The sequence below is a fragment of the Lolium perenne genome, chromosome 3, assembly GCF_019359855.2.
Source record: "Lolium perenne isolate Kyuss_39 chromosome 3, Kyuss_2.0, whole genome shotgun sequence".
Lineage (NCBI taxonomy): Eukaryota > Viridiplantae > Streptophyta > Magnoliopsida > Poales > Poaceae > Lolium > Lolium perenne.
In genome coordinates this window covers 319602553-319627373 of record NC_067246.2, presented here as the reverse complement: position 1 = coordinate 319627373, position 24821 = coordinate 319602553, and the positions used below count along the sequence as shown (strand labels likewise).

General features: G+C 42.2%; 1 protein-coding gene and 1 long non-coding RNA gene across 2 annotated transcripts in view; both read left to right on the top strand.

Annotated features, from left to right (window-relative positions):
* LOC127345624 (uncharacterized) overlaps positions 1-8492 on the top strand; it is a 40214-nt gene extending 31722 nt beyond the window's left edge. The window contains exons 12-17 of the long non-coding RNA XR_011756241.1: positions 1022-1165; positions 1278-1360; positions 3123-3550; positions 4919-5051; positions 6294-6372; positions 7020-8492. This is a non-coding gene — a long non-coding RNA (uncharacterized lncRNA). The remainder of the gene's footprint in view (positions 1-1021; positions 1166-1277; positions 1361-3122; positions 3551-4918; positions 5052-6293; positions 6373-7019) is intronic.
* A 4796-nt stretch (positions 8493-13288) lies between these two features.
* Positions 13289-24091, top strand: LOC127345622 (poly [ADP-ribose] polymerase 1-like). Its single transcript, XM_071828666.1, has 15 exons — positions 13289-13508; positions 14029-14181; positions 17724-17784; positions 18437-18500; positions 18613-18870; positions 19930-20167; positions 20255-20367; positions 20459-20535; positions 20624-20787; positions 22047-22238; positions 22366-22474; positions 22766-22848; positions 22939-23076; positions 23518-23700; positions 23793-24091. Exons 1-15 carry the CDS (start codon positions 13323-13325, stop codon positions 23838-23840), a joined length of 2067 nt encoding a protein of 688 aa, XP_071684767.1. The 5' UTR covers positions 13289-13322; the 3' UTR covers positions 23841-24091.
* The last annotated feature ends 730 nt before the right edge of the window (positions 24092-24821 follow it).

The window sequence follows — 24821 nt, the reverse complement described above, 5'->3', positions numbered from 1 at the left end:
AATATCCATAGTCTTCCTACTGTTACGAACTCTAGGTATGTTTTTTTTCCATCTGTTTGAATGGAGGGGCTACATTTACAATTTTCAGTGCCAAGCAAAATCTTGGAATGTTGTTAGTCTGAAAGTATCAGAATGGAGTTGTGTACAAACCATGCTGTTTCTGTTGGAGGTTTCATTGCCTTCTATTTCAGATTTCACCATGCACTTATTATCAGCTGGTGTAACATTAGATGTTATTGTTTTTCTCCTAATAAAATAATTTGTAATTCAGATATCATCTTCGGACCCCCACTTCAATCACTTTATAATTTATAATTTGTAGCACTTTTTAAACAGTGTGGCTCTTAGATGGTTCTGGATTGCCTTGTCATATTATTTCCTTGTTTGGTGTATTTTGTTTTAGTCTATAATAGGATGTTATTGTTCTTTATGTATGGAAACATGAAGCCCGAGATCTTCTAAGGCGTGTGGATTAGCTCTATGATCAAATATCTAGATTATTGCAAAGCAGTGATACCACTGGCTTCTCATGCTATCGATGCTTTGATTCATATACCCGTTAGAGGTGCTTCAAAGGTTCCCAAGCTCGCTAATTTCTTCAAAATTAATGTATTCAAACAATCAAGATCATGATGACACCACTGATTCTTAACATGTGTAATTGACACCACTAATTTGTAGTAAGCGTATGATTGTTTTTTTTTCTCCCCTGGTTTCTAGTCTGCATTGTTGATTCTTCATGGACCACTAATCATGACTAGCTGTGACTGATCTACATGTGAGTACTCTGGTGACTTGAATTGAGTGTACTCCTTAAATAGTATTGGTTTGCGCTCGCTGTTTTATTAGACCGTGAGTGTGATTTCTTGCAACTCCAAGATGCCATATAAAGAACCTTGCGTACGACTAGTGACTTGTTGCACTTTACAAACTAGTGTATTATGACAGCAATTTAACTTTACCCAAAAGAAATTCCAGATGAACCACTATGTGTACTAAGCTTCTTCTTTTCTGGCTATAGGAGATGGCTGAAAATGCATTCAGTTTTCAAAAATTATACCCCTGAACTTTTTGATGCTATACCTGAAAGGCTGAACTCATTGAGCGATCCCAAACTGATGGCGACCACATCGCAGCTCTTGACGGCATCGACCTGAATTGCTTGGTAGATCTTTATTTTTACTGCGTGTTTTATGTTCAGTACTAGGTTGGTGCATTTAATGATAAGTAATGATTTATATGCCTGGTCTGGAGTTGATTTTGAATTCATCTTGTAGGAGAAGCATGAGGCTGTGGTTGAACAGAGCACAAGATGGAGGAGAAAATCACGGCACTATCCACTTCCTTATTGTCTCTGAAGGTATTGACCAATGCACCAGTTGCATGGTTAATATCTGAGCTCTGTGATAGTTTATCATTGTGTAATTACTCCAGATTACATGCCCTGAATACATGCTAGCGTAATTGAAGGACCAAGTCTGACTATTTATTTTCACACACATTCATATATTTTTTATTTATACTTTTGTGTCATAAATGTACGGCTTGTCTGGGCAACCACTAGTCTCTTTTCTGCTAGTCTTCCTGACAGCCTAAAACAATTGTTTTCGTTTTTGTTTCTTTTCGAGAAAAGTCTTTGTGTTTATTTCGTTGAAAAGGGAGAGAGTTTGTTGTTACACACCTCCTAAGAGGCGAAAGAGCCAAACAGAAGATACAATTCAGTGGATGTCCCAGGCCTGTGGTAGAAGGACATGCATGCCTGGCGCTCCAGCTCTTTCCCATAGGACAGCTTCTTCCTTGATGTTCGTGATGATGTTGTTATGGAGGGTTGAGCTCCACCATTGTGGTGCTTCTAAATCAGCTAAGGGTCAGTAGTGTGATGTAGGCGAGTCATTTGCGCAGGTTTTTGGGTGTTGCATGTTTGGTGTGGCACCACCATCCCTTGAGTGTGTCGTCCCGCTCCGGTGGCCTGCAGATTGCCCGCTGCTAGGAGAGGACATCGAACCAGACCTGACAAGAGAAGAAGCATTCCGTCATCAGGTGTTGGATTGTTTTCCATCAACTTGTCACAAAGCAGGTAACAAGGGTGGTATTGAAGTTCCCGATGTTTCATGCGGGCTCAGTCCAGCAGCGATCGAGGTTGGCTAACTAGTAGAAGAACTTGACGTGCTGTGTGGCCTAGGTTTCCATATGAGGCGCCATGTGTTGTTGTAGGTAGAACCCTGGAACGTGACCTTGTAGAACGGGTAAGTGCCATTGCTGCTCCACTTCCAAACCATTGTGTCGGCTTGATTGTGGCCTTGTTGTATTCATAGAAAATGTCTACCGTTTGCTTCTCTGGGACAATGCTATAAATATCCAATTTCTTGATATACCCTATATTTTAACAAATTTAGCAGTTGGTTTTTCTGTAGCTAAGATATCCGTAGTAGAAAAAAACTTGATTTTACACATGTACAGGATCAATTATAGTTGAAGGGCCTAAGCGGCTATTTATTTTCACACAAATCATATATTTGTATCCGGTACTTATGCTTACAGTTGGAATTGCTATCTTTTCTAGAAGAGCGAAACTGTATTTACACCAAGATGTATATTGAAGCAACATGCTCGTTAGTATGTTTCTTCCTGGTTTTCTAACTTGTGTCAAAAACTTCCAGCATGCCGTCAGAAATGGTACCTTGTATCGATGTCTGGAAAGCATGCATTCTAAGACTAGTCACAATGGGAGTATCATAGGTAGTATCATGCATGCCATGTTGGCAAAAATCTGATGTGGCACACCATTTAATAAGGTGAGAGATGAGAGTAGTATCATAATATATATGATACCGTATCATAGCACGTAAAACTAGAAAACTTAATGGCAAACACATCTTGTACACATATTTGCATTGAGATTCTACAAAACATTAAATACAATGATACTATGATATTATCTTATGATACTATGCACTGTGGGGGTAGTATCATAAACTAGTATCATGTGCATGATACTAGTGTATGATACTTCCCATTGTGACTAGTCTAAAGGGTAAGCAGAAATATCTATTTAGCTATGTTTAATGCAGTGGGGCCATTTTTTTTTCTCTTTCTCATGAAGCTTCTATTTTTTCATTCAGATATGTACATGGAGTTTCAAACCCGAGAACTTCCTTCTCAGTCAACCTGGCCCAGGAACAATGGTGTCGTGGCTGGCTTGCTCGCTGGGCCATGCCTGCCTGCATCAGTAGCATGATGCAGGCGCTCTATCAAGCTCGCCAAATATCGTGCGCGCTGCTAAGGTAAAGTGCTACACGCTGGTGAGGGGGTGTCGGCCATCAGTATGCAGCAGCAATGCGAGCCACGGAAGCTGTTGTCCGCCACTCGCTGCAAGGAGCGCCATGAAATGGTAGAGAGAGCACAAAAGCGGCTATCGTAGGGAGTGCGCTTCTTCACCGTGCAATCCGTGAGGCCACTCCACCGTAGCAGGCCCGCGAAGCGCCCTGGCTTCATGCTGTTATTCTTGTCGGAGGTGCTCGCTAGGAAAACGTCACTCCCGCCGCAGCTGGTGAGACACCTCTTGTCTTCTATCTCTGCCACCTATCTTGTACAGAGCGCTACCCTGAGTATAATTTTTCTATCTTGCCCCGTTTATACGGATATATCCTCGAAGCTTCCCTTTGTAGGTTCATCAGTCATTTACTGTGTGATTGCAATAACTTAGTGCAGATTGGTCCAACCAGAAACTTACACATTTTTTTGAATCCAAGGTTGAATAGTAGTTTGAGCTAACCAGTAGCCTCTCGTTTTGAGAACTCCTCTAATTTGAGCACATTGGATGCATCAAAATTTCTATTTGTACTGATCATATCATCTCAACCTTTGTTAGAACCATCCATGGATGTGCTTACAAGCTTAAGTCTTATGGTAGTATTTTTTTGCATTAGTTTGTTGCTGCCTTGAATGACACTTGGTTTCTGTCGTATCTGAAACATGATTGCAATTTTTGTTTTTGTCTTATGATCAGATGTTCTGGAACCTAACCTGAGAGAAGAACTTGGTTGTAGGCTTGTACTCCCTCCTTGTACAAAATTTGAGTCAATTAAAAAGGACCGGAGGGAGTAGCATTTAGTTCTTGTGGAACCTACGAAAAACAAGTACTAAAGTTCTGTTACTACACATATACACTTTCAGGACATGATTTCTACTATCTACAATAAACTATGTGTGCTCAATTATGTCTATTTGTTTTCATTAGTGTGATCTATTATGAACTGATAATTATATGATTATAATTAGTTCAAAGCGTCCTGTTGTCAAGCTGCTTGCCCCAAAGGCCACCACCACGACCTTGCCGCCCCTGTTTAGGAGTCTAACAGTACATCCTTGTCTGCGCTCCAATCGACTTGATTACTTTCTAAATTATGTTGTGCTTGTTGCATCGTTTGTATATGCCTGTGTGGTTGCTCTTACTCCTTGTATTGCCCACCAAGAACTGTTGCAAGTGGTGGCAAATTAATTCGAGTACGCTTTTCTTGTAGGATCATATCAAGAGGCTAAAAACGGTAACAGTGGCCTTCTCACTCTTTGATGAAATAGTAGATATGTATGCTAGTATGGCGGTAGTTATGTGCCTGATAAGATCTTGGAAATGCAATGGAGTGAATATTTGGTAAGACCATCCAGTGAAGTTTGAACCCAGGGCCAGGTAGCCTTCGAATTATCTCTCCTATGCATGATGTAACTTGCAATCCTAGTGTTGAAAGTGTCCTTAGCATCTATCAATCGTTTCTTAAGAATGTGCTCTACTGTGATATTAAAGGTTATTACATAGTGCTATATTGTTTTGATGGTTCTGAGAGTTTATCATATACCAGATTCCTTATATTGGCTTGGTTGTGTATTGATTGAATTTTGCTGTGACACCTCTTATCAGTAGTTGGGAGGGACCATGCCAGCAATGTCGCATGATGATGGAGACCTCTACCCCAGTACACAAGAGCAGTAACAAGGAGCTCACGGTGCTAGGTTTAAAAAAAGGAGCTCACCGTGCTTCCCGACACACCAAGGTATCATGACCAATAACAACAGGATAAAGTTGGCTTGCTAAATGGAAAACCGTCCTGGCCCCTGTGATGCCACTTCTGCTGCCTTGCTCATCCCAGGTTTCTTGCTCTTGTTTTGTCGTTGTCTTTGATATGAGGCTGCTGGTATTCGAAGTGAAGGATCATGATAGTGCTAGTATGGTTTCTAACTAAATGATGTTGTCATCTCCTGTCAAGCTCCTCATAAACATCCTGTGGCTTTGCGGGCGTCGACTTCGTCGCCGACGGAGTGCCTCCGCCGACGGCTCACTCGCATCTCTGATTTGCGCCTCTGTCGTGCATCCGTGCCGTGACGGCGACTGAGGCCGGGCCGCTGCGTGCGCCCTTCCGCCGTCCACGTTGTGGCGACGACCGAGGCCGGGCCACCGCGTGCGCCGTGCCGCTGTTCGCGCCGTGGCGGCGACGGAGGCCGGGCCTCCGTGTGCGTCCTTCCGCCGTCCGCGCCGTGATGGGCACTTCATTAATGCACTTTGATGCATGGATGGTTGCAATGTTTATTCACCAATCACTAATGGAAGGATTATCAATTAAAGCAAAATGGAAAATTCTCTATTTAATTCACCTCTTTTTTGGGTGGAAAAGTACGGCTTCACTTGGAAAAGAAGTTGACACAGATTCATCGCTCAAAGAAATCTAACATTTCTCTATAGGTGGTGATAGGAAACAAATATTTATATTCCGGAGTAAAAAGTCTCCATCAGTCAAAACAAAGAAAAACCATTCATGGGCAAGCAAATCTTGTAAAAAAATAAATATTACTCTCTCTACCTGATGCAAAAAAAAATCCATTGAACCGAAGTAAACATTCTCGCCATCGGTTGAAAGAAACAAAAAAAAAGCTGGAGAAATTCATGCATGGCTAATAAAATCCTGCCGAGCCGCATATCATACCGTACCTTGCATTAGTTTGTTGATGCCTTGAATGACACATGATTTCTGTCATATTTGAAACACGATTGCAAATTTTGTTTTTGACTTATGATTAGATATTCTGGAACCACCTAACCAGAGAGAAGAACTTGGTTGTAGCATTTAGTTCTTGTGGAACCTATGAAAAAACAAGTACCGAAGTTTTGTTACTACACATATAAACTTTTAGGACATGTTTTTTTTACTATCTACAATAAACTATGTGTGCTCAATTATATCTATTCGTTTTCATTAGTGTGCACTGTTCTGAACTGTTAATTATATGCTTTTAATTAGTTCCAAGTGTCTTGTTGTCAACCTGCTTGCCCCAAAGGCCACCGCCACAACATTGCCGCCGTTGTTCAGGAGTCTAACGGTACATCCTTGTCTGCGCTCCAATCGACTTGTATTACTGTGTAAATTATGTTGTGCTTGTTGCGTCGTTTGTACATGCATGTGTGGTAGCTCTGACTCCCTGTATTGCGCACGAAAAACTGTTTCAAGTGGTGGAAAATTAATTCAAATATGCTTTGCATGTAACAAACAAGTAGGATCATGTCAGGAGGCTAAAAACGGTAGCAATGGCCTTCTCACTCTTTTATATAATTAGTAGATATATATGCTAGTATGGTGGTAGTTATGGGCCTGATAAGATCCAGGATAAGATCATCCAGTGAAGTTTGAACCCAGGGCTTTCTCCTGTACAGTTTGTATTCCCTTTAATACAAAAATCTACATCGTAGGGACTTCCCCTATGGTCAAGTTGTCAAAAAAAAAGAAGTTTGAACCTAGGGCCAGTTATCCTTCATATTATCTTCCCTATGCATGATGTAACTTGCAATCCTAGTGTTGAAATTGTCCTTAGCATGAATCCTTTCTTAAGAATATCCTCTACTGTGATCTTAAACGTTATTATGTAGTGCTATATTGTTTTTGATGCTTATGAGATTTTATCATATACTGTATTCCTTGTATTGGCTTGGTTGTGTATTGATTGATTTTTGCTGTGACACCTCTTACCAGTGATTGGGAGGGACCATACCAGTAATGCCGCATGATGATGAAGACGAACATGTGTTCCTCGCGGATGCCTCTGCCCTGGTACACAAGAGCAGCAACATGAAGCGCACACTGCTAGGTTTCAAAAGGAAGGAGCTCACGGTGCTTCCTGACACACCAAGGTATTATCACCGGTAACAACTGGATAAAGTCGGTTTGCTAGATGAAAAACCGTCCCTGGCGCCAGCGGTGCCATTTCTGTTGCCTTGCTCATCCCAAGTGTGTTGCTCTTGTTTTGTTGTTATCTCTGAGATGGGGCTGCTAGTATTCATCGTGAAGGATCATCAGGAGGTGGCGTTGCTCTGCCATGGCAAGTTTTCTTGACCGAATTACAATGCTAGTAAGGTTTCTAACTAAATGTTGTTGTCATCACCTATCAAGCTGTTCACTAATAAGGTTAGCTTAATTGGTGCTTATACTTGTTGACATGTGGACTCTAATCTTTTAATCACATAGTAGCAAAGGTGTGGGTTTGATGTATATAGATGATTTGATTTGCACTTGTTTGGTATGAGATGCCCCCTTAAATTATCAGTATGAAGGTTGGAAGTTGTTTGTTGATGTGAAGCCAGAGCTGTCTTAGTTTGATGGTAATACCCTGTTGTAGAATTCTGCTGAACATAGGAAGTATTTCTTTGTAGGAAGTATTAATTATGTGCCCCATTCCTCAAATGTGTAATCCTATTGGAAATGGCAGATATAAGAAAGCATCAGACCCACTTTAGAGTTGCAAAATGAGTTTGCAGTTGGGTATTTTGGTGGCATAACCTTTCATGATCTCATTTTTGTGTTACCTCGAGTTAGTTCTATGATTTCCACATCAGACCCACTTTATAGCTGCCAAATTTTGTCTATATTTCTAATTATAGAATTGAGATTCTAACAAGGCATGTGGTTCTAGTTTCATCACCAGCAAAGAGATCTCCTTGAGATGACAGAAGAAGAATCCTTTGGGAAGCCTGAAATGCAGCCATCTTGTTTCAGATATGTGCTTCTGTTTCATTGTCATAGACAGTTAGGATTCCAGTTGCCTTGTAAATTAGAATTCCAGTTGTTTATACATGCTGCGTGCCCTTGATCATGTGGTAGTTGTTGTTGTCGCTGACAGATGGAGGATGCTAACAGGCTTGACATGGTCTTGGTCGCCTGAAGCAACAGGCGTCACATGATGTGGAGGGCTAAATGGCAGCGTTGAGAGAGTTGTTGATTTTGCTGCAGCTTATAGCGAAGCTGCTCCTGCTGTTGTGGCAGAGGATCTTGGTGCGGATGTTCTGTTGTAACTTGGGTGTCAATTTTAGAAATAAACATCATGTGGCTCTTCTATTTGCTTTTGTTTGATTGGTTTAGGTTAGCAGTTTTGAACATGGATCACTTTCTGTACGGATGCAATGTTTTATGCATCAATCATTAATGGAAGGATTATCAATTAAAGCAAAATGGAAAGTTCTCTTTAATTCAGCTCTTTTTTGGGTCGAAAAGTACCGCTTCACTTGGAAAAGAAGTTGATACAAATTCATCGCTGAAAGAAAATGAGCACTTTTCCATAAGTGGTGACAGGAAACAAATATTTATATTCCGGAGTAAAAAGTATCCACGAGTCAAAACAAAGACAGAAAAATCATCCATAGGCAAGCAAATCTTGCATGAAGTAAAAAAAAACAAATATTATTCTCTCTAGCTGATGGAAAAAAATTCTCTCCATTGAACCGAAGTAAAAATTATTGCCATCGGTTGAAAGAAACAAAAAAAAAATAGCTGGAGAAATTCATGCATGCTAATACAATCCTGCCGAGCCTCATATCATACGGTACCTTGGATAAAAACACAACCAAAAACCTACAAGGGAGAGTGGAGACGTACTCAGTTTGCTAGTAGTCTCCTTGGAATACGGAGCAATTTACTTTGGTACGTGGGAGCGTGGGAAGAGAAGGAGGTGTTATTATGAAACATAGTAATTAGTGGAAGAAATGAATACACTAATCCAGGTCATCAATCCATGGCACCACTCTTTTTTAGCCGTACATCACTCCTCTACTCCCAACGAACAGCCAAGATCTTCTCGCACCAAGCAACAGTCTGGAATCGGCATCCATCTTCTAGCTTTCCTCCACCCACATGCCCCTATTTATACAAGGCCATGGTCACACTGCCGCGTGTCGGCTAGCGTGTGACTTGTGACTTAGACTTTGATCTTTGTCGAGGAGAGGAGAGGAGAGGAGAGGAGGCGCCATGGACTTGCATGAGGTGCGGCGTGGACTCTCTCGCTGGATTCGATTCATCGGAGTGGCGCCCCGGTGAGTAGTCACTCCAGTTGTTTCAGTCGCCGCCGACAGACCCTGAGGCGAGCTTGCCGTCACTCCTCCGGACGTCCTCGTACTCGATTCCCTGACCGGCCGGCAGCGGGTTCTTCGTTTGGCAAGGAATCGAAACGATGTGAGGTAAGCCGCAGCACTATCCATCATTGAGCAGGTTCCCTCCGTTCCTATCTAGCATAATTCCTCTGTCGATTTCTTTCATGGATTAGCCAGTGAGCCAGCACTATGGAGAGATACAAGATACTTCAAGGCTTTTGGTTGTTTTTTTTATTTTTCTATTGCAATTTTAGGTTTTCCGGAATAGTAACTATGGATGGCGTTGATCGTGATTGACAGCAGCGCTAGCTTGTTTGGACCAGAGGAGCATCCCAGGTCAGCAACCACCATCTTTGTCCAGTATGTCTATGGTGAAAAATTCGGTGGTAACCACTATCTTTTGGCCCAGTATGTCTATGGTGAAGATCTTTTTTGGCATTGCTAGTAGCCGTCATCATCTGTCTATGGTGAAAAACTCATAAAAGGAAGAAACTAATCTGTATACGACTCGAATAACGTGGTACCCGAGACTTGGCCTCCTATACAAAAGCCAGGAGGGGCCTCCGAGTAAGGACTAAGCAATCTAGAAACTCGTACACACTAGGCACCAAACCCTAGCTACTCCACCATAGCCAATCTTGACGGCTCTTGTAATCTCATCAATTGATACAAGAACAAGCGTAACGTAGGGTTTCTCCTTCGGAAGCCTGAAGCTGGGTAAATCATGTGTGTTCTCTATGTGTTGCGCTTGGCTGTAGTCGAAAACCACTACCACGTCTTCTTCCTTAAACCCAAGTCCATAAAGTATGGGCATTGTCGTGGTTACCCCACGTCACTGCCACCTTAAGAACCGGTACTACTGTCCAGAGGCTAGCACTGAGAGTCATGTCCACGCCAACCAATGGACACCCCGTACTACCAGACCTCAACTCCCGTACTACCGCTACCAGCCTACCACTCGAGGGCCGGTACTATCGGACCTAACTCTAGCACCGGAAGATGCCACTCAAATCTCACCAATGCCTTATTATGCGCGACGCCGACTGGACACATCGGGACTAATGGCCGATAATACTGAGCCGCTACCGGGCAAGTCTAGTAGGGAGATTGAAAGAGTTTTGTGGAGTTGGCTAAAATTTTCTTAGGACGTGGCATGAACCTGATAGGAACAATATATTTCATAAAATATTTATGTGTGACATGTACCTACAAGTATGAATCATCGACCAATAGCGGGATCTGGAGATCCATAATGGCTCCCACATATTCAACGATGACTTTAGTGATTGAATGAACCATTCACATACAAAACCAATTCCCTTTGTCATGCGATATTTTACTTGTCCGAGGTTTGATCTTCGGTATCACTCTATACCTTGTTCAACATCGTGTAATGACAATTACTCCGGAGACTCCTCGTCTCCTGACAAGCTGGGTAAATCATGTGTGTTCTCTATGTGTTGCACGCAGATATATTGTGATACAAAACACATTGCAATCATAAAGAGATATAAATAAGCACTTCACTATGCCATTCATAACAGTGAATAAGTATTCTGTGAAATATAGCCTAAGAGACCCACACGGTGCACACACTGTCACCTTTACACACGTGGGACAAGGAGTCTCCGGAGATCACATAAGTAAAATCCACTTGACTAGCATAATGACATCTAGATTACAAGCATCATCATATGAATCTCAATCATGTAAGGCAGCTCATGAGATTATTGTATTGAAGTACATAGGAGAGAGATGAACCACATAGCTACCGGTACAGCCCCGAGCCTCGATGGAGAACTACTCCCTCCTCATGGGAGACAACAGCGTTGATGAAGATGGCGGTGGTGTCGATGGAGAAGCCTTCCGGGGGCACTTCCCCGTCCCGGCGGCGTGCCGGAACAGAGACTCCTGTCCCCCAGATCTTGGCTTCGCGATGGCGGCGGCTCTGGAAGGTTTTCTCTGGTTTCGTCGAACGTGGTAGGGTTTTCGCGACGGAGACTTTAAGTAGGCGGAAGGGCAAGGTCGGTGGAGTCCTGGTGGGGCCACACACTAGGCCGGCGCGGCCAGGGCTTGGGCCGCGCCGCCCTACTGTGTCCCCACCTCGTGGCCCCACTTCGTTTCCTCTTCGGACTTCTGGAAGTTTCGTGGAAAAATAGGACCCTGGGCGTTGATTTCGTCCAATTCCGAGAATATTTCCTTACTAGGATTTCTGAAACCAAAAACAGCAGAAAACAGGAACTGGCACTTCGGCATCTCGTCAATAGGTTAGTTCCGGAAAACGCATAATAATGACATATAATGTGTATAAAACATGTGAGTATCATCATAAAAGTAGCATGGAACATAAGAAATTATAGATACGTTTGGGACGTATCAACGTGCTCCAGCTCACACAAGGACGCGGCCCCAGCTGCAGAAGGAACAAACTGCTGCAGTTGTCCCTCCATCGAGGCGCTCTCATGGTCGCAGCCCATGCCGCTGGCCAGGCCGTTGCATATCCCGTCGCAAATGTCTTTGCTAGCCCGCAGGGAAGTAACGTCAGTGTTAGGGTCACTTGGCGTCTTCACGAGGTTGCCCATCTGCATAAGAAGCCGCGTCGCCTTGGCATTCCAGTCGTGCAACGCCGCAGCCTCAGCAAGGAGCGGCGCCATTGCTCCTCGAACGATTTCGTTTAGCTCGGAGCGGATCGCCGCTGCTTGGGTAGTGCCGAAAGCATGCACGAGCGGATCGCCAGAGGCGGACGGCTCGGCAGAAGGCAGGCTCGGGGCAGCGACCTCAGCCCAAGAGCGTGCGCCCGGAGCGAGAGGAGACGAGACGGTTGAAGCAGGGGCCGTGCGCTGGACAGGAGGCCGCTTCTGGGAGTTACAATTCTTGCGGCGAAGATGGCAATCGCGCTCCTGGTGGCCGGAGAGGTTGCAGGTGAGGCAACGGATATCGTTCTTGCAGTCGGCAGCACGGTGCTTGGGAGCAAGACAACGAGAGCAGAGACCGGCGGTCCTCTTCATGAAGCGAATCAAGCTAGCCTCCTCCCGGGCGGATCGCCGAGGCATGTCACGCGCCGCACAGACGCCCTGTCCCCGTGAAGACCTGGCCCGTCCCGAGCGGCGCTTCCAGGATGGCTCGAGCCAATCCTCAACCTCCCGAGCAGGGGACGCCGCGCCAGGAGGCGAGCCGCAGGGCCCCTCCCCACCCCGCTGGCTGCGCAGGTCGACGATGATGGAGCACAGCTGGCCAGCAGTGCGGGCGCCCTCCAAACTGGCGGATATTTCATAAAATATTTATGTGTGACACGTACCTACAAGTATGAATCATCGACCAAAATCTCTTTAGTAGTGTTAGCGGTGGTGCTACTTATTTTTTATCATTGCATCTTTTTTCTTGAAAAATGATAGCTTTTTATTGATTTAGTTCAATTACAGGGTATGTTTGATTCAAAGGATTTCAAAAGCACAAGAATAGGAAAATTGTCAATTCTCGTAAGATTTTCTTAGTCTTGCTCCAAAGGCCCAATAGTACATGTAGTGGCCATTTTGAGGAGATTGCATGTTCTAGAAAGCAATTCTAATTGATCAATAAATATATGCCAATACATATGAACTTCATTTACTGCAGAAGCCACTTTGAGTTTTCTTGCTGGCAGCTTTAGTGGAGCTGAAGCTCTGAAACAAGGCCTAATGTCTTGCTGAAGTAGACTCTGTTCCATATTGATTGGCGCTGATTTAGTGCAACTTTGATGCTGATTTAGTACAACTTTGTATTAAATCAGTGTCAATTAATATGGAACGGAGGTAGTACTGTTGATTACACAGACCTGCTTGTGGTGCTTCTCTTTTTTGTCATATCACGCAGTATTCCGCTGCTTCACTCTGTATAACTTCTTATAGCTCTTTTGTTCTCTTGCAGTGCTGATGGGATGCTGTTTGGAGCGCTGGGCCCTTGCCCAGTCTGTACTAGCTGCCTCTACTATTACGGTGGTCACTATCAGTGCAATGGCTATGTTTCAGAGTGGTCCAAATGTACCTACACAACAACACAACCTGTCCGCATTAAGAAGAAATGGAAAATCCCTGATGAAATAAAGAATGATTATCTTACAAAGGTAGGGAGTCTTGGTGCTTCTCAAGCTATTTTTTTTACTTCTCTAGTTAGAGACCAGCGTCTTAGAGCTAATGTAGAATTTGAACCCCTTGCAACTTCTCTGATGTTTTTTTTCCGCTCCTTGTGTACATATTCATGTAAACATTTGTGTCTTTTTGTTTATTAATAGAAACCATACCATAGGTGACTACCCTACTATTTCCAGGTAAATAGAAATGTGGGATTTGCCTAAGGACTCACAAATTTAGGTAAACATCAAATGCTCCCAATTGGTAGATCGATGGTTAGAATCTGTAAGGGACCACAATGGTTTGGACCCTCTCAGCCCCAAGCCCCCAAGGCCCCAACTAGCTTCTGCCCGGGCTATCTAATTCCCAAGCCCGACTTCTGTTTCCTTGAAGAAAACAAAACTGAAAGGGCTGTGATAAAAGTATCAATAAGCACAACTTACTAAGAAAAAACAACTTTTATCTTTTTTTTTTTTCTGCAGTTGAAGGTTAACAAATATGTCTATCTTGCAGTGGTTCAAATCTCAAAAGGTTAAGAAACCAGATAGAGTTCTTCCCCAAATGACACCTCAGAAGTCTGTAGGCCAATCAACTCAGCAGTTTCCCATTGGTGAAGCATTGGATAAGTTGAGAATCTCTGTAGTAGGACAATCTAAAGACGTTGCTGTAAGTAATCTTCACCACTTATGTTCTTAGGTTATTTTCTGTTTTGCTTGCCTCTTTTCATCTTTTGGTTACTTCTACATGAAATGCCTAAGTTTCAATTAAGTGCAAAGTTAATTGTGAGAATCGGATCTAGAACAAGCCAGGTATCCCTCTTCCCCAAGAATCCATACTGACAAGCTGTCTTGTGTTGTATGCTGTCTTGTTGAAGCGGATCAGAAAGAGTACCCATTACTCAAATAATCTCTAGTATTTTGTGGCTGAGGTTTTCTGATTATTTTTCAGATATTAGTTTGCCTGAATGCATCAATTTCTTAAAAGCCCTAGATAGCTGTGTATCAATTGTTTCTGTGTTTTTCAACAGTTTCTACAGTTTACGACATAGCCATATTCATTGGAATATGCAGGGCTAGCTTGTTAGACTATCTCCAATCTTGCATCCATCCAAAGCAAAAAGGCAAGGTTTTTTCCTCCAATGTACAACACTAATGGCTTGGATCCACCTTAGAATAAGAGTAGGAAGAAAAAGCCCATGCGTTGCGACAGATTAAATTTTATTGAGTACTTTTTAGACCATGAGAACATTATTACTACATCTATCCCATGAAATTTGTCATAAGTTTATCTAATTTTTTATGTATCCTAGACACAAAGTTGAGACAATTTTTATGGTGCGAAGGGGGTATTTAATATAAAAGAAACTATATTCTACGAAGATGCGAACTTACAATAGCTGGCCATTAGAGAATTTCTATGTCATTTGGAGAACTCTAAATTAGTGCATCTTGATGGAATCATGTAATTTTTAAAGAATGAAACACATTTATGTGGTGGCAGTAATAAAAAGTGCATAAGAAATTCTGTATCTGCAAAAAAATATTACGTGAGACATGCCTCACAAAAAATGATTTTGCAAGGAGATTTATTTGATGTTGTGTTTCTTGAAACAAAAACTATTAGTATTAGAATTATACATAAAAAAATATCATGAAGTAGAACAAGTTTCTTTAAGGCAATTACACAATCTCATCTGAATTCTCAGTACTTGCCGTTGATGTTGACATCGCTGCTGCAATGCCTAAGAGCATCTCCACCAGAGAGCCCCAAATCATAGCCGACAGCGATTTGGGGTCCTAGTGAGTGAAAGTGGTCACACCGGCGATCCCTATATGAAATCTAAATCATCATGTGCCCAATAAAAGCGCTGGCGAGCCCCAACCGAACCATCTGCCAAGGGAGGCTATCGGGGCACCGACGAGACAAGCAGCAAAACTCCATGTAGGAAGATTCCCGCCGGCCCACACGTCAAGCTTCTCTCTCCCCCCCCCCCCCCCCCCACCTACCCCTCTCCTTTTTAATTTCCCACCTACCATCCAAACACTATCTCTCCTCTGACATATGCTGTTGGCACATGCATGTGTGCTGCCGGCTAATATTTAGGAGTCACCGGTGGAGATGGTCTAATCAGACACATTCCGAAGTTTCGGGTAGCCAAATCTATCCCCATTAGTTTCTAGCCGATCAGTTGAACATAGGAAATATTCATAGTTTCTTTTCTGATCCTTTGATCAAACCTGCGTGAACTCCAGGCCATCATCTGTCATTCTGACATTCCATGCGTCCCGGCCGCCTTGTTCTTTTCTTCGTCCTGTGTGCAGATGTTTTGTAGCTTCCACATAAAGGATCAATCAAACCTGACCAACAACAGTTCTTCTTTTCTATCGGTAAGGAACATGATTCCTTGCTGCATTGGTTAGGCAGAGAAGTAGAGAGTTAAAATTGCGATTTACGCGGGCTCGCAACCTGCAGACTTCGTGCACGCTTCGTTCGCTTAAACAGATCGACAGCCGCAAAGTCTCCTTCGAGCATAACGCGAGTCGTGTGAACAGCGGCCATTGGCATGCATCCTTGCCGCACACCACTGTTCTCAGCCAGCTCCTAGCAAAACAGCAGGAGACTGTGGAGCGGTGGCACATGCATCCTAGACTGTTCCTATGTGCGTCGTGACGGGATCGAGAAAGTCCAGGTGGGCAGAGACGACCGACTTGATCGCGGCTGCGCTTGGTGAGAGGCAGAGAAGATAAGAATGGTGCCCACGTACGGCTGAAAGCGTCCTAGCACAATTACTCAATTCCTTCAACGGGGATGTGCTGCTCCAGGTGCAGACGCCTAACGGAGACACGATGCAGCAGCCAACGGACGGCACGGGGGCCATCAGTCCCGACGTGGAAGCGGCTCCGGCACGCAGGTGGCTCTATGCTGAACCATTAATTGATCACTGTTTCCCTTCCTTTCGTCGTGCCGGCGAGGTTGACCCGAAGGGACGCTGGTTGGCGCCGCCACCGCCTGTTTGTTGACAACACCGGGGAAGACCTAATTTATCGATCTTCTCTTGTTTGGCCGGGCCAGAATAAGAATATATTCTCCCGGTTGGCTGGGCCAGGTATATATAGAAACCCCTAGCAAGGCTTGTCGTGTCTGGATCGAACTCTCAACCTGGCTAGCTAGGCAGTTTGTAGTTTGGATAGGACTGTGTACGTGCCAATGTGGACTGCCCGCGATCGACAGACAGATCGATGAAACCAATGAAGGCGACTATACAGACAGACGAAAGCGCAATTTGACAGACCAAACCACGGAAACATTAGCTCCTTTCTTAGTAACTAAAGAAAAGGAATTAAGTGATGCCTTCTGTTTTCTTCCCTGGCTTTCTGTCTCTCCACCTCCAAAACTCAACCGGCAATCATCCAAATCCACCACAAATGATGCCAGCTCTCTCCTCTGGGTACTGAAAGTGAAATCCTCATGCTGGCCACCTTAGAATAAGAAAAGGAATTAAGTGATCCCTTCTTTTTTCTTCCCTGGCTTCGGTGTCTCCACCTCCCAAACTCAACCGGCAATCATCCAAATCCACCACAAATGATGCTGGCTCTCACCTCTGGGTAATCCTCATGCTGGCCGATGGCCATCCATGCCATTTCCCCATCCAACTAGGCCTCTTATATGGTTCTAATGTTTATAAAAACCTGTATCTGCCATTGTCACCAACAATGGTGAGAGAAGAGCAGCGTGGATGGGAAAGGAGCAGCGCATGCAGCGTGCAGTATCTTACCTTAAAATTAATTGTTTGGAATCAAACCAATATGTTGGTGACTTCAAGCACCATCTGCTTTCTGCAGTGTATTGGAGCAGCTTGATATTCCCTTTAAGTCACTATTCTGCAATACTGCGGTTGGTCAGGAGTAAAAGGAGTGGGGTGTTGAATCTTCTTTTTCTTGTAAAATTTATTTCCTGTCAGATGGGTTGAATTTCCTCATGTGTTCTGGCACTTTTATTTTGGACCAGATTGCTACCGGAGGTTCAGATCCGCATGTGATATCCTGTTTTTCTGTTTTATTTCTCTGCGACTCTGCGTACATTTTATAATATGTAGTTAGGTAATTAGTGCTTGACTGCTTGTCCTTGTTTCAAATGTTGAGAATCCATGCAACTTTTCCCCTCCTTTTGTAAGTTTTATATTCATTTGACCAACTTAACTCTTGTAGGATGAGTGGAAAGAAAAGCTTAAACTTGCCGGTGCCATCTTCAATGCGAGGGTTACCAAAGGTTTTTCTTTTGTACTCTAGAACTTTTTTATTTTGTGCTCGCGTATTTGAACTTCTTGTACAATTTTTGTATAGCATTGGAGCCTAGATGACCTTCGTGTACATATATCAGTAACTGAGGTAATTGTTTTATGGAGTAGCAGTAAAGGGAAGATGGTATCTTAGTTTTTTTGTTATGGAATTATGATGCCGCCCTGTCTGCTGTACCACCCTTACGATCTAACGTCGGTTCCTGAGATTTGCAATTTTCTTCATCTTCACTGTTGCACACCCTCATTTCACACCTTAATAAAGATAATTCTACATTATGGTCTTGGTTTGGCACTTTAACTACCACTTAATCATTAGTTCATTTTCGGTGCCTAGCATGAATAGAGATGGATAGTATAAACTAAATATGGATTAGTTCATCACGGAGTAGAATGCTGCATTGCGAAATAAAATATGCAAACCTCAGAGCACAAAGTCAGGGTCTGGGTCCAACTACCGCTTAATTCCCAGTCCATTTCAGTACCTAGTATGCATAGTACAAGCTAAGTATGGATTGGTTCATCACAGAGAGTACAATGATGTATCTTGTGTAGACATAAAACAACTTGCGAACCTTAAAGCACGATGTTATTGCACTATGCTTATTTTCACCTGCATTGCAGATATTAATTGTCTAGTTTCTTGTGGTGGGCTTGATAATGAGAATCCTGAAGTCAGGAAAGCAAGGTATCATATTTTCCACTTTCTATTGCTTTCGAGTATAACTTGAATTAATTATTTTTGCTATGCATTATTGATGTTGAATTATCACTTTATATACATATGAATTTGTTTGCAGGAGGCTGAAGATACCAATCGTAAGAGGAGATTACCTTGGAGAATGCATTAGGAAAAATAGAGTGCTTCCATTTGATTTATATAAAGTTGAGACTACCTTGGAATCATCAAGAGGTAGCACAGTTACTGTTAAAGTTAAGGGCCGAAGTGCTGTTCATGAGGCCTCCGGTTTGCAAGATACGGGCCATATTCTGGAAGATGCTAAAAGCATATACAATACAACCCTAAACATGTCTGACATGACTCAAGGAGTTAACAGGCAAGGATTTTGCTCACTATCTTTTGTGAAATTCGTGACATACATTGTGAGTTAATGGCGAATAGTGTCTACTAGTTACATGTTACGGCACATTTCATTTTTTTTGATATAGGGAATATATTAATATCGTGAAGATACGTCACATTTCATTAACAGTTTTAGTAAGTCATGTAGGTCATTTTTACTTATCGTTTACCCCCTATGAGCCCATTCCAAATATCCTCCTTTGACTGTATTATTACTTTCCCTTCAACTTCCGGATTTCTACGTGAACTTCATTTGTTAGGAGAAAATATATGGTACAGTGAAGCAATGATCTAATTTGCTGGTATCTAGGCTAATTTAGTGCCATTAATGTAAAAAGGGCAATCATTTTGGTTACTATTCACATTCTTTTTAGTTTCTCAGACTCGATTTGGGTTTATCTAAAATTTAGAAGGATGGTTTAATACTCTACTTCCTACACTATCTCTTCGTCCATTGAGGGTTAATCCTAGAGGGGGCAATTTAGTAGGACAGACTAACTGAGCCTGAACAAGGTCAAAATCAGACTGGAGGCGCATCCAAGTCAAAGATGCAATATGTATGCGCACAGCAGCGAGAGCTCGTACATAACTACATCGTACATAGTTATGGCATGTTTTGACATCCATTGGATCAAGCTGGCACCAGATGGTATAGAATTGATGGCAGAAAGTATCCACTGAGGCCATGTTGCTGGAGCATTAGGTGCTGCGACATGGAGCAGCTAATCTCAGTTTGTTAATAATTAAAATAGAAAAAGGATACTTTCCTGCCGTACCTGACATTGCGTGCAGAAAATCCCTACAAATTAACTAGACTAAATATATGAGTGTAATACTAGCAATTTCCAGAATAAAACAAATGCGTGAATTTTACCTTGTTTTGCTTTCTTTCCTGTCGGAGATTGATTGTCAGGAACAGAAGCACTATTGCAGTGGGGAAATAACTAGAACACTAATTCTTCTATTGCTTAGTTACATAGGTTATTGCTCACCCTACTCCATCTCTTACAGTTTTTTTGTTTTGTTTGTGAAGCTACTATATACTTCAGGTAATTGAAGAGGATGATGGAAGTGAATGCTATGTATTTAGAAAGTGGGGACGAGTTGGCAGCGAAAAAATTGGTGGAACAAAACTGGAGGAGATGTCAAAAACTGACGCAATACAACAGTTTAAAAGATTATTTCTTGAAAAGACTGGAAATCCCTGGGAAGCATGGATACAAAAAACAAATTTCCAAAAGCAGCCTGGGAGATTTTATCCGCTTGATATTGTAAGTTGTTGGAAAAATGTTTATTCACATAGTTTTATTCCTCCATTTTGTTTATTCTACCGGATGTTCGAATATACATTGGTGTAGGATTATGGTGTTAGGCAAGCACCAAAGCGAAAAGACATCAGCAAAGCAAAAAGTTCACTTGCTCCTCAGTTGCTGGAACTCATGATGATGCTTTTCAATGTTGAAACATATAGGTAATGCCTTGCTTTTCTTATTCAAGGAATTGCTTCCATGCATGCATTTTCTTTTAAAAAAATCAAGTCGTTACTCACTATTTTGTTCCAGGGCTGCTATGATGGAATTTGAAATCAATATGTCAGAAATGCCCCTTGGGAAATTAAGCAAGGACAATATACAGAAAGGTGTGCTATTTTGATCCTTGTGGAGCTATTTATTTGTGTTATGTACAACAAATTATGACTTGAAGATTCTTACCTGCATTTTGTGCAGGATTTGAAGCCTTAACTGAGATACAGAATCTATTGGATAACACTGGCAACCAAGAACTGGCTCTTAGAGAGAGCTTGATTATTGCTGCAAGCAATCGTTTTTTCACTCTTATTCCTTCTGTTCATCCACATATTATACATGATAAGGATGACTTGACGATGAAAGTATGTGCCTATTGCCTTGCATTTTATTCTGTCAGTTTGCAAAAGTATCCTATGCATAGTCGCACTTTCTAAGTTGTGCCGACTTATTCATGTGGTTGATGTATAATTGTTTGTGTTTGCAAAAAAAGAAGTCCTATGATAGCAATGCAACGAGGAGTTGATTGCTGAACAGTCAGACTTGTTCCTTGATGGCTTGTTCAGTTTGGTGGGGATTGAAAGGGTTGCAAGTCAAAATCCTCCCAAATCCACTCCGATCCTCTTCGACCCACCTGAAGAGGGGATTAACCAAACAAGCCCTAAAAAATAGATGAAGTAAAACATACAAAATATGGTGCTGACAGAGCCAGAAATAAAGCACAACTCTTTTAGGTTTTGTTTGGTACTAGAGTTTTAGTGGGGATTGGCGGGGATAATCCGCTCCAAACTTTAAATCCCCACTTACCCCCAATGCGGCCTTGTTTGGTACTAGTGTTTCAGTGGGAATTAGTGGGGATAATACTCTAGAGTATTGGGTGAATCACTGCTGTCACCCAATCCCCACAAAACCCCATCCCCAATCCACTAGGTAGGGGTAGAGTATTGGGGATTGAAAAAATTACACTAAAATTTGGGGGAAAAGTGGGGATAAGTGGGGATTAAACTCTCTCATACTCTAGCACCAAACATGCATTGGGGATAAGTGGGGATTTAAAATTTGGAGCGGATTATCCCCGCTATTCCCCACTAAAACTCTAGTACCAAACAATGCCTGCATGTTTGGTGCTAGAGTATGAGCGAGTTTAATCCCCACTTTTCCCCAAATTTTAGTGTAATTTTTTCAATCCCCAATACTCTACCCCTACGTAGTGGATTTGGGGATGGGGTTTTGTGGTGATTGGGTGACAGCAGTGATTCACCCAATACTCTAGAGTATTATCCCCATTAATCCTCACTAAAACACTAGTACCAAACAATCCCTTAGGTGAAAAACTGAAAACAAAACTGATGCTCATATGGTGCTGCTACTCATGGTGCAAATTCTCAACATTTCTCACGGTTTGCTTGATCTCTGGCTCACACTTGCAAGGAAATTATAACATGCTATAGTACAATGCACATTATTTTTTCCTTTTACACATTTCTTCTTTGGCCTTAAAGTTTTCGTTGGATTTTACCAATTTTATCTGTGATCTTGGTTCATGAGGTTCTTCTGATGTCCACTTTTTCTTGATTATAATTTTAGTTGTGTTATACCTAGCTGATTTGTAGGTTTTGTACAGGTGAAAATGCTTGAAGCTCTGCAAGATATTGAAATTGCTTCTAGACTTGTAGGCTTCAATGGTGACAATGATGAATCTCTTGATGAGAAGTACAAGAAACTTCACTGTGACATTACCCCGCTAGCTCATGACAGTGAAGATTACAAGCTAGTCAAGAAATATCTCCTCAACACGCATGCTCCCACTCACAAGGTACGATGCAAATTCTTATTCATAGAAAATAATTTGTTTATGTGTAGATTGAAGTATACAGATGACTTACTTTGTGTCTTGGCTTTCATATGCATGTTGACCCATGTTTTGTTTTGCTAATTTGAAGGATTGGTCCTTAGAATTAGAGGAAGTTTATGTGCTCGATCGGGATGGAGAATCCAACAAGTACTCGAAATATAGAAACAATCTCCATAACAAGATGCTATTGTGGCATGGTAAGCAATTGTTTTGAATTCCGCAATCATATTAGTTATAGCAGTATGTCAAAAGGTATCTTTCAAAAGTTAGAAGGTTCTGTCCCTGCTGCTTTTCTGCTCATAAGTGAACTGGGAAAGTTGGGATTCTTGTCAGTGTGCAGTGTAGCATGGTTGTGCCTTTTTTATTTTATTTGGAGCAGTTCACTTATCTTACTGCATTGTCTCAGGTGTTCAATTTGTTTGCTTGCCTTCTCAGAATTCCTTTTTTTTTTCCTCTTCCATTTCATGACTTTAAAACTCAATTTGTAGGTTCAAGGTTGACAAATTTTATTGGAATTCTTAGCCAAGGACTAAGAATAGCACCTCCTGAAGCTCCTGTGACAGGCTATATGGTTTGCTCTTTAATCATTTTATACATGCTCTAACTCAGCTAAATTATTTGTTGAATATTTTAAGGTGATGTTTCTTTCACATGTTGACAGTTCGGCAAAGGACTCTACTTTGCAGATTTAGTAAGCAAGAGTGCACAGTATTGCTATGTGGATAAAAACAATCCAACTGGTTTGATGCTTCTTTCCGAGGTTGCTCTAGGAGACATGCATGAACTAAAAAAAGCCACGGTGAGATATAAAATATCTTGGTATTGAAAGGGCAAATCTAATTGCCAATGTTAATTTTTATCCTTGCATTTTATGCACCAGAAGAAACCTGTGTGATTTGGTTGCCCTGTCAGCTATTTTTCTAGAACTTGTTAATCAAGCTTTCTATTTTATTTCTCATTGCGGTGCTATATTTCAGTGCTTGTCAACAATTCTAGCAAAAGGTCCAATGAGATAGCAGTTAGGTCTCCATTGTTCCACTATTGTCCACAGCGCTCAACGTAAACGATTTCCTAATCTTGTGCCTTCCGTGAAGTGGTAGTCATGTTTTTACACTTTTAGATGTTCACATCTTCACGAGCATGTATCCAAATGTGTTCTTCCAGTACTCAACTTTAGTGTTGCCATTAGTTTTTCATTTCTCATGTTTATCCTGGCTTAGCACCCATACTTATCCTGCAGCCGATGGACAAACCTCCAAGAGGGAAGCATTCAACCAAGGGCTTAGGAAAAACTGTGCCGCAGGAGTCGGAATTTGTGAAATGGAGAGATGATGTGGTAGTGCCTTGCGGTAAGCCAGTTCCAGCATCTATCAGGGCATCTGAGCTTCTGTACAACGAGTATATAGTCTACAATACGTCCCAGGTTTGGACACGTTATTGGACATACTTACTGTTTCGCTATTGCAGCTACTGAAAATTGCTTCTGATCTTGCAATGAAACCTTCTCTTTGGCAGGTAAAGATGCAGTTCTTGTTGAAGGTCAGATTCCATCACAAGAGGTGACTGGAATACTGGGGAGAATTTAGTTAGATTCCAACTAAGATAGGTTATGTCGCGACCACATCTGATCCATTTTGGGAAATATAGCATGGGCATCAGTGTGAGTGGCGCAAGTAATCCCCTGCATTGTCTTCTGTTGATGATGATTGCTAAATCGTTTGAAACTACTTTGTCTGTTGTTGTCTTTGACATGTCAATTGTGCTGCATTACACTTGCACGTATTTAGATTTGAACCTGATGTAGCGAATTTGAAGTACCAGCGTGCTATGTGCCTTGTCCTCCAAAGTATATGCAAAACTGAGGTTGGTATCTTCCTCGACCAGGGAGCATGCGTAGAAGTTTCTCTTCCACTGTGCTCCCTTCTAGGGAAGAATTCTGCAGAAAAAGCTCTCCTGGATGAAAGTCGCAAGTACGGCTTTGACCCTACAAAAGAGATGCACAAAAAACCTTGGCCCTTAACAAAAGAGAACATATTCTTGATCCTCTAATTACCGCATCTCCCATCTCATTTGCCGCTTGGTAGACTGGCATGTATTATCCCCAATTTCATCTAAAAAAGGGTATTATCCCCCATTTGCTCTGTTTGGTGCTGTTGGACGGAGCCGATGTGTTGATTAGGTGCTGGCGGTTCCCATCTCACCACCTGCTGAGGTGTACTGAAAGAATCTCTAGATATGTAGCCAGAGTTGAGGTAATTACATAGAATTACAATCTCAAGGACACTTGTTACACACTTGCACATCAATAATTTTGTGTCCTCATTGGGAGCTTGGAGGTATTGGGCACCAAAAAACCGGATCAAACAAGTGCACACACTTTATTGTGGTATCTTTGGCAATGCACTTTTGCAAACAAGCCCACACACTTGATCGAGGTATCTTGCGAAGATACTCATCAGTGTAATCATCCGGAATTATGTATACTAACATGTTGCATGCAAGTATGCAACATCCAGGAGTGTTGTATGCTAGTATGCTCATTGC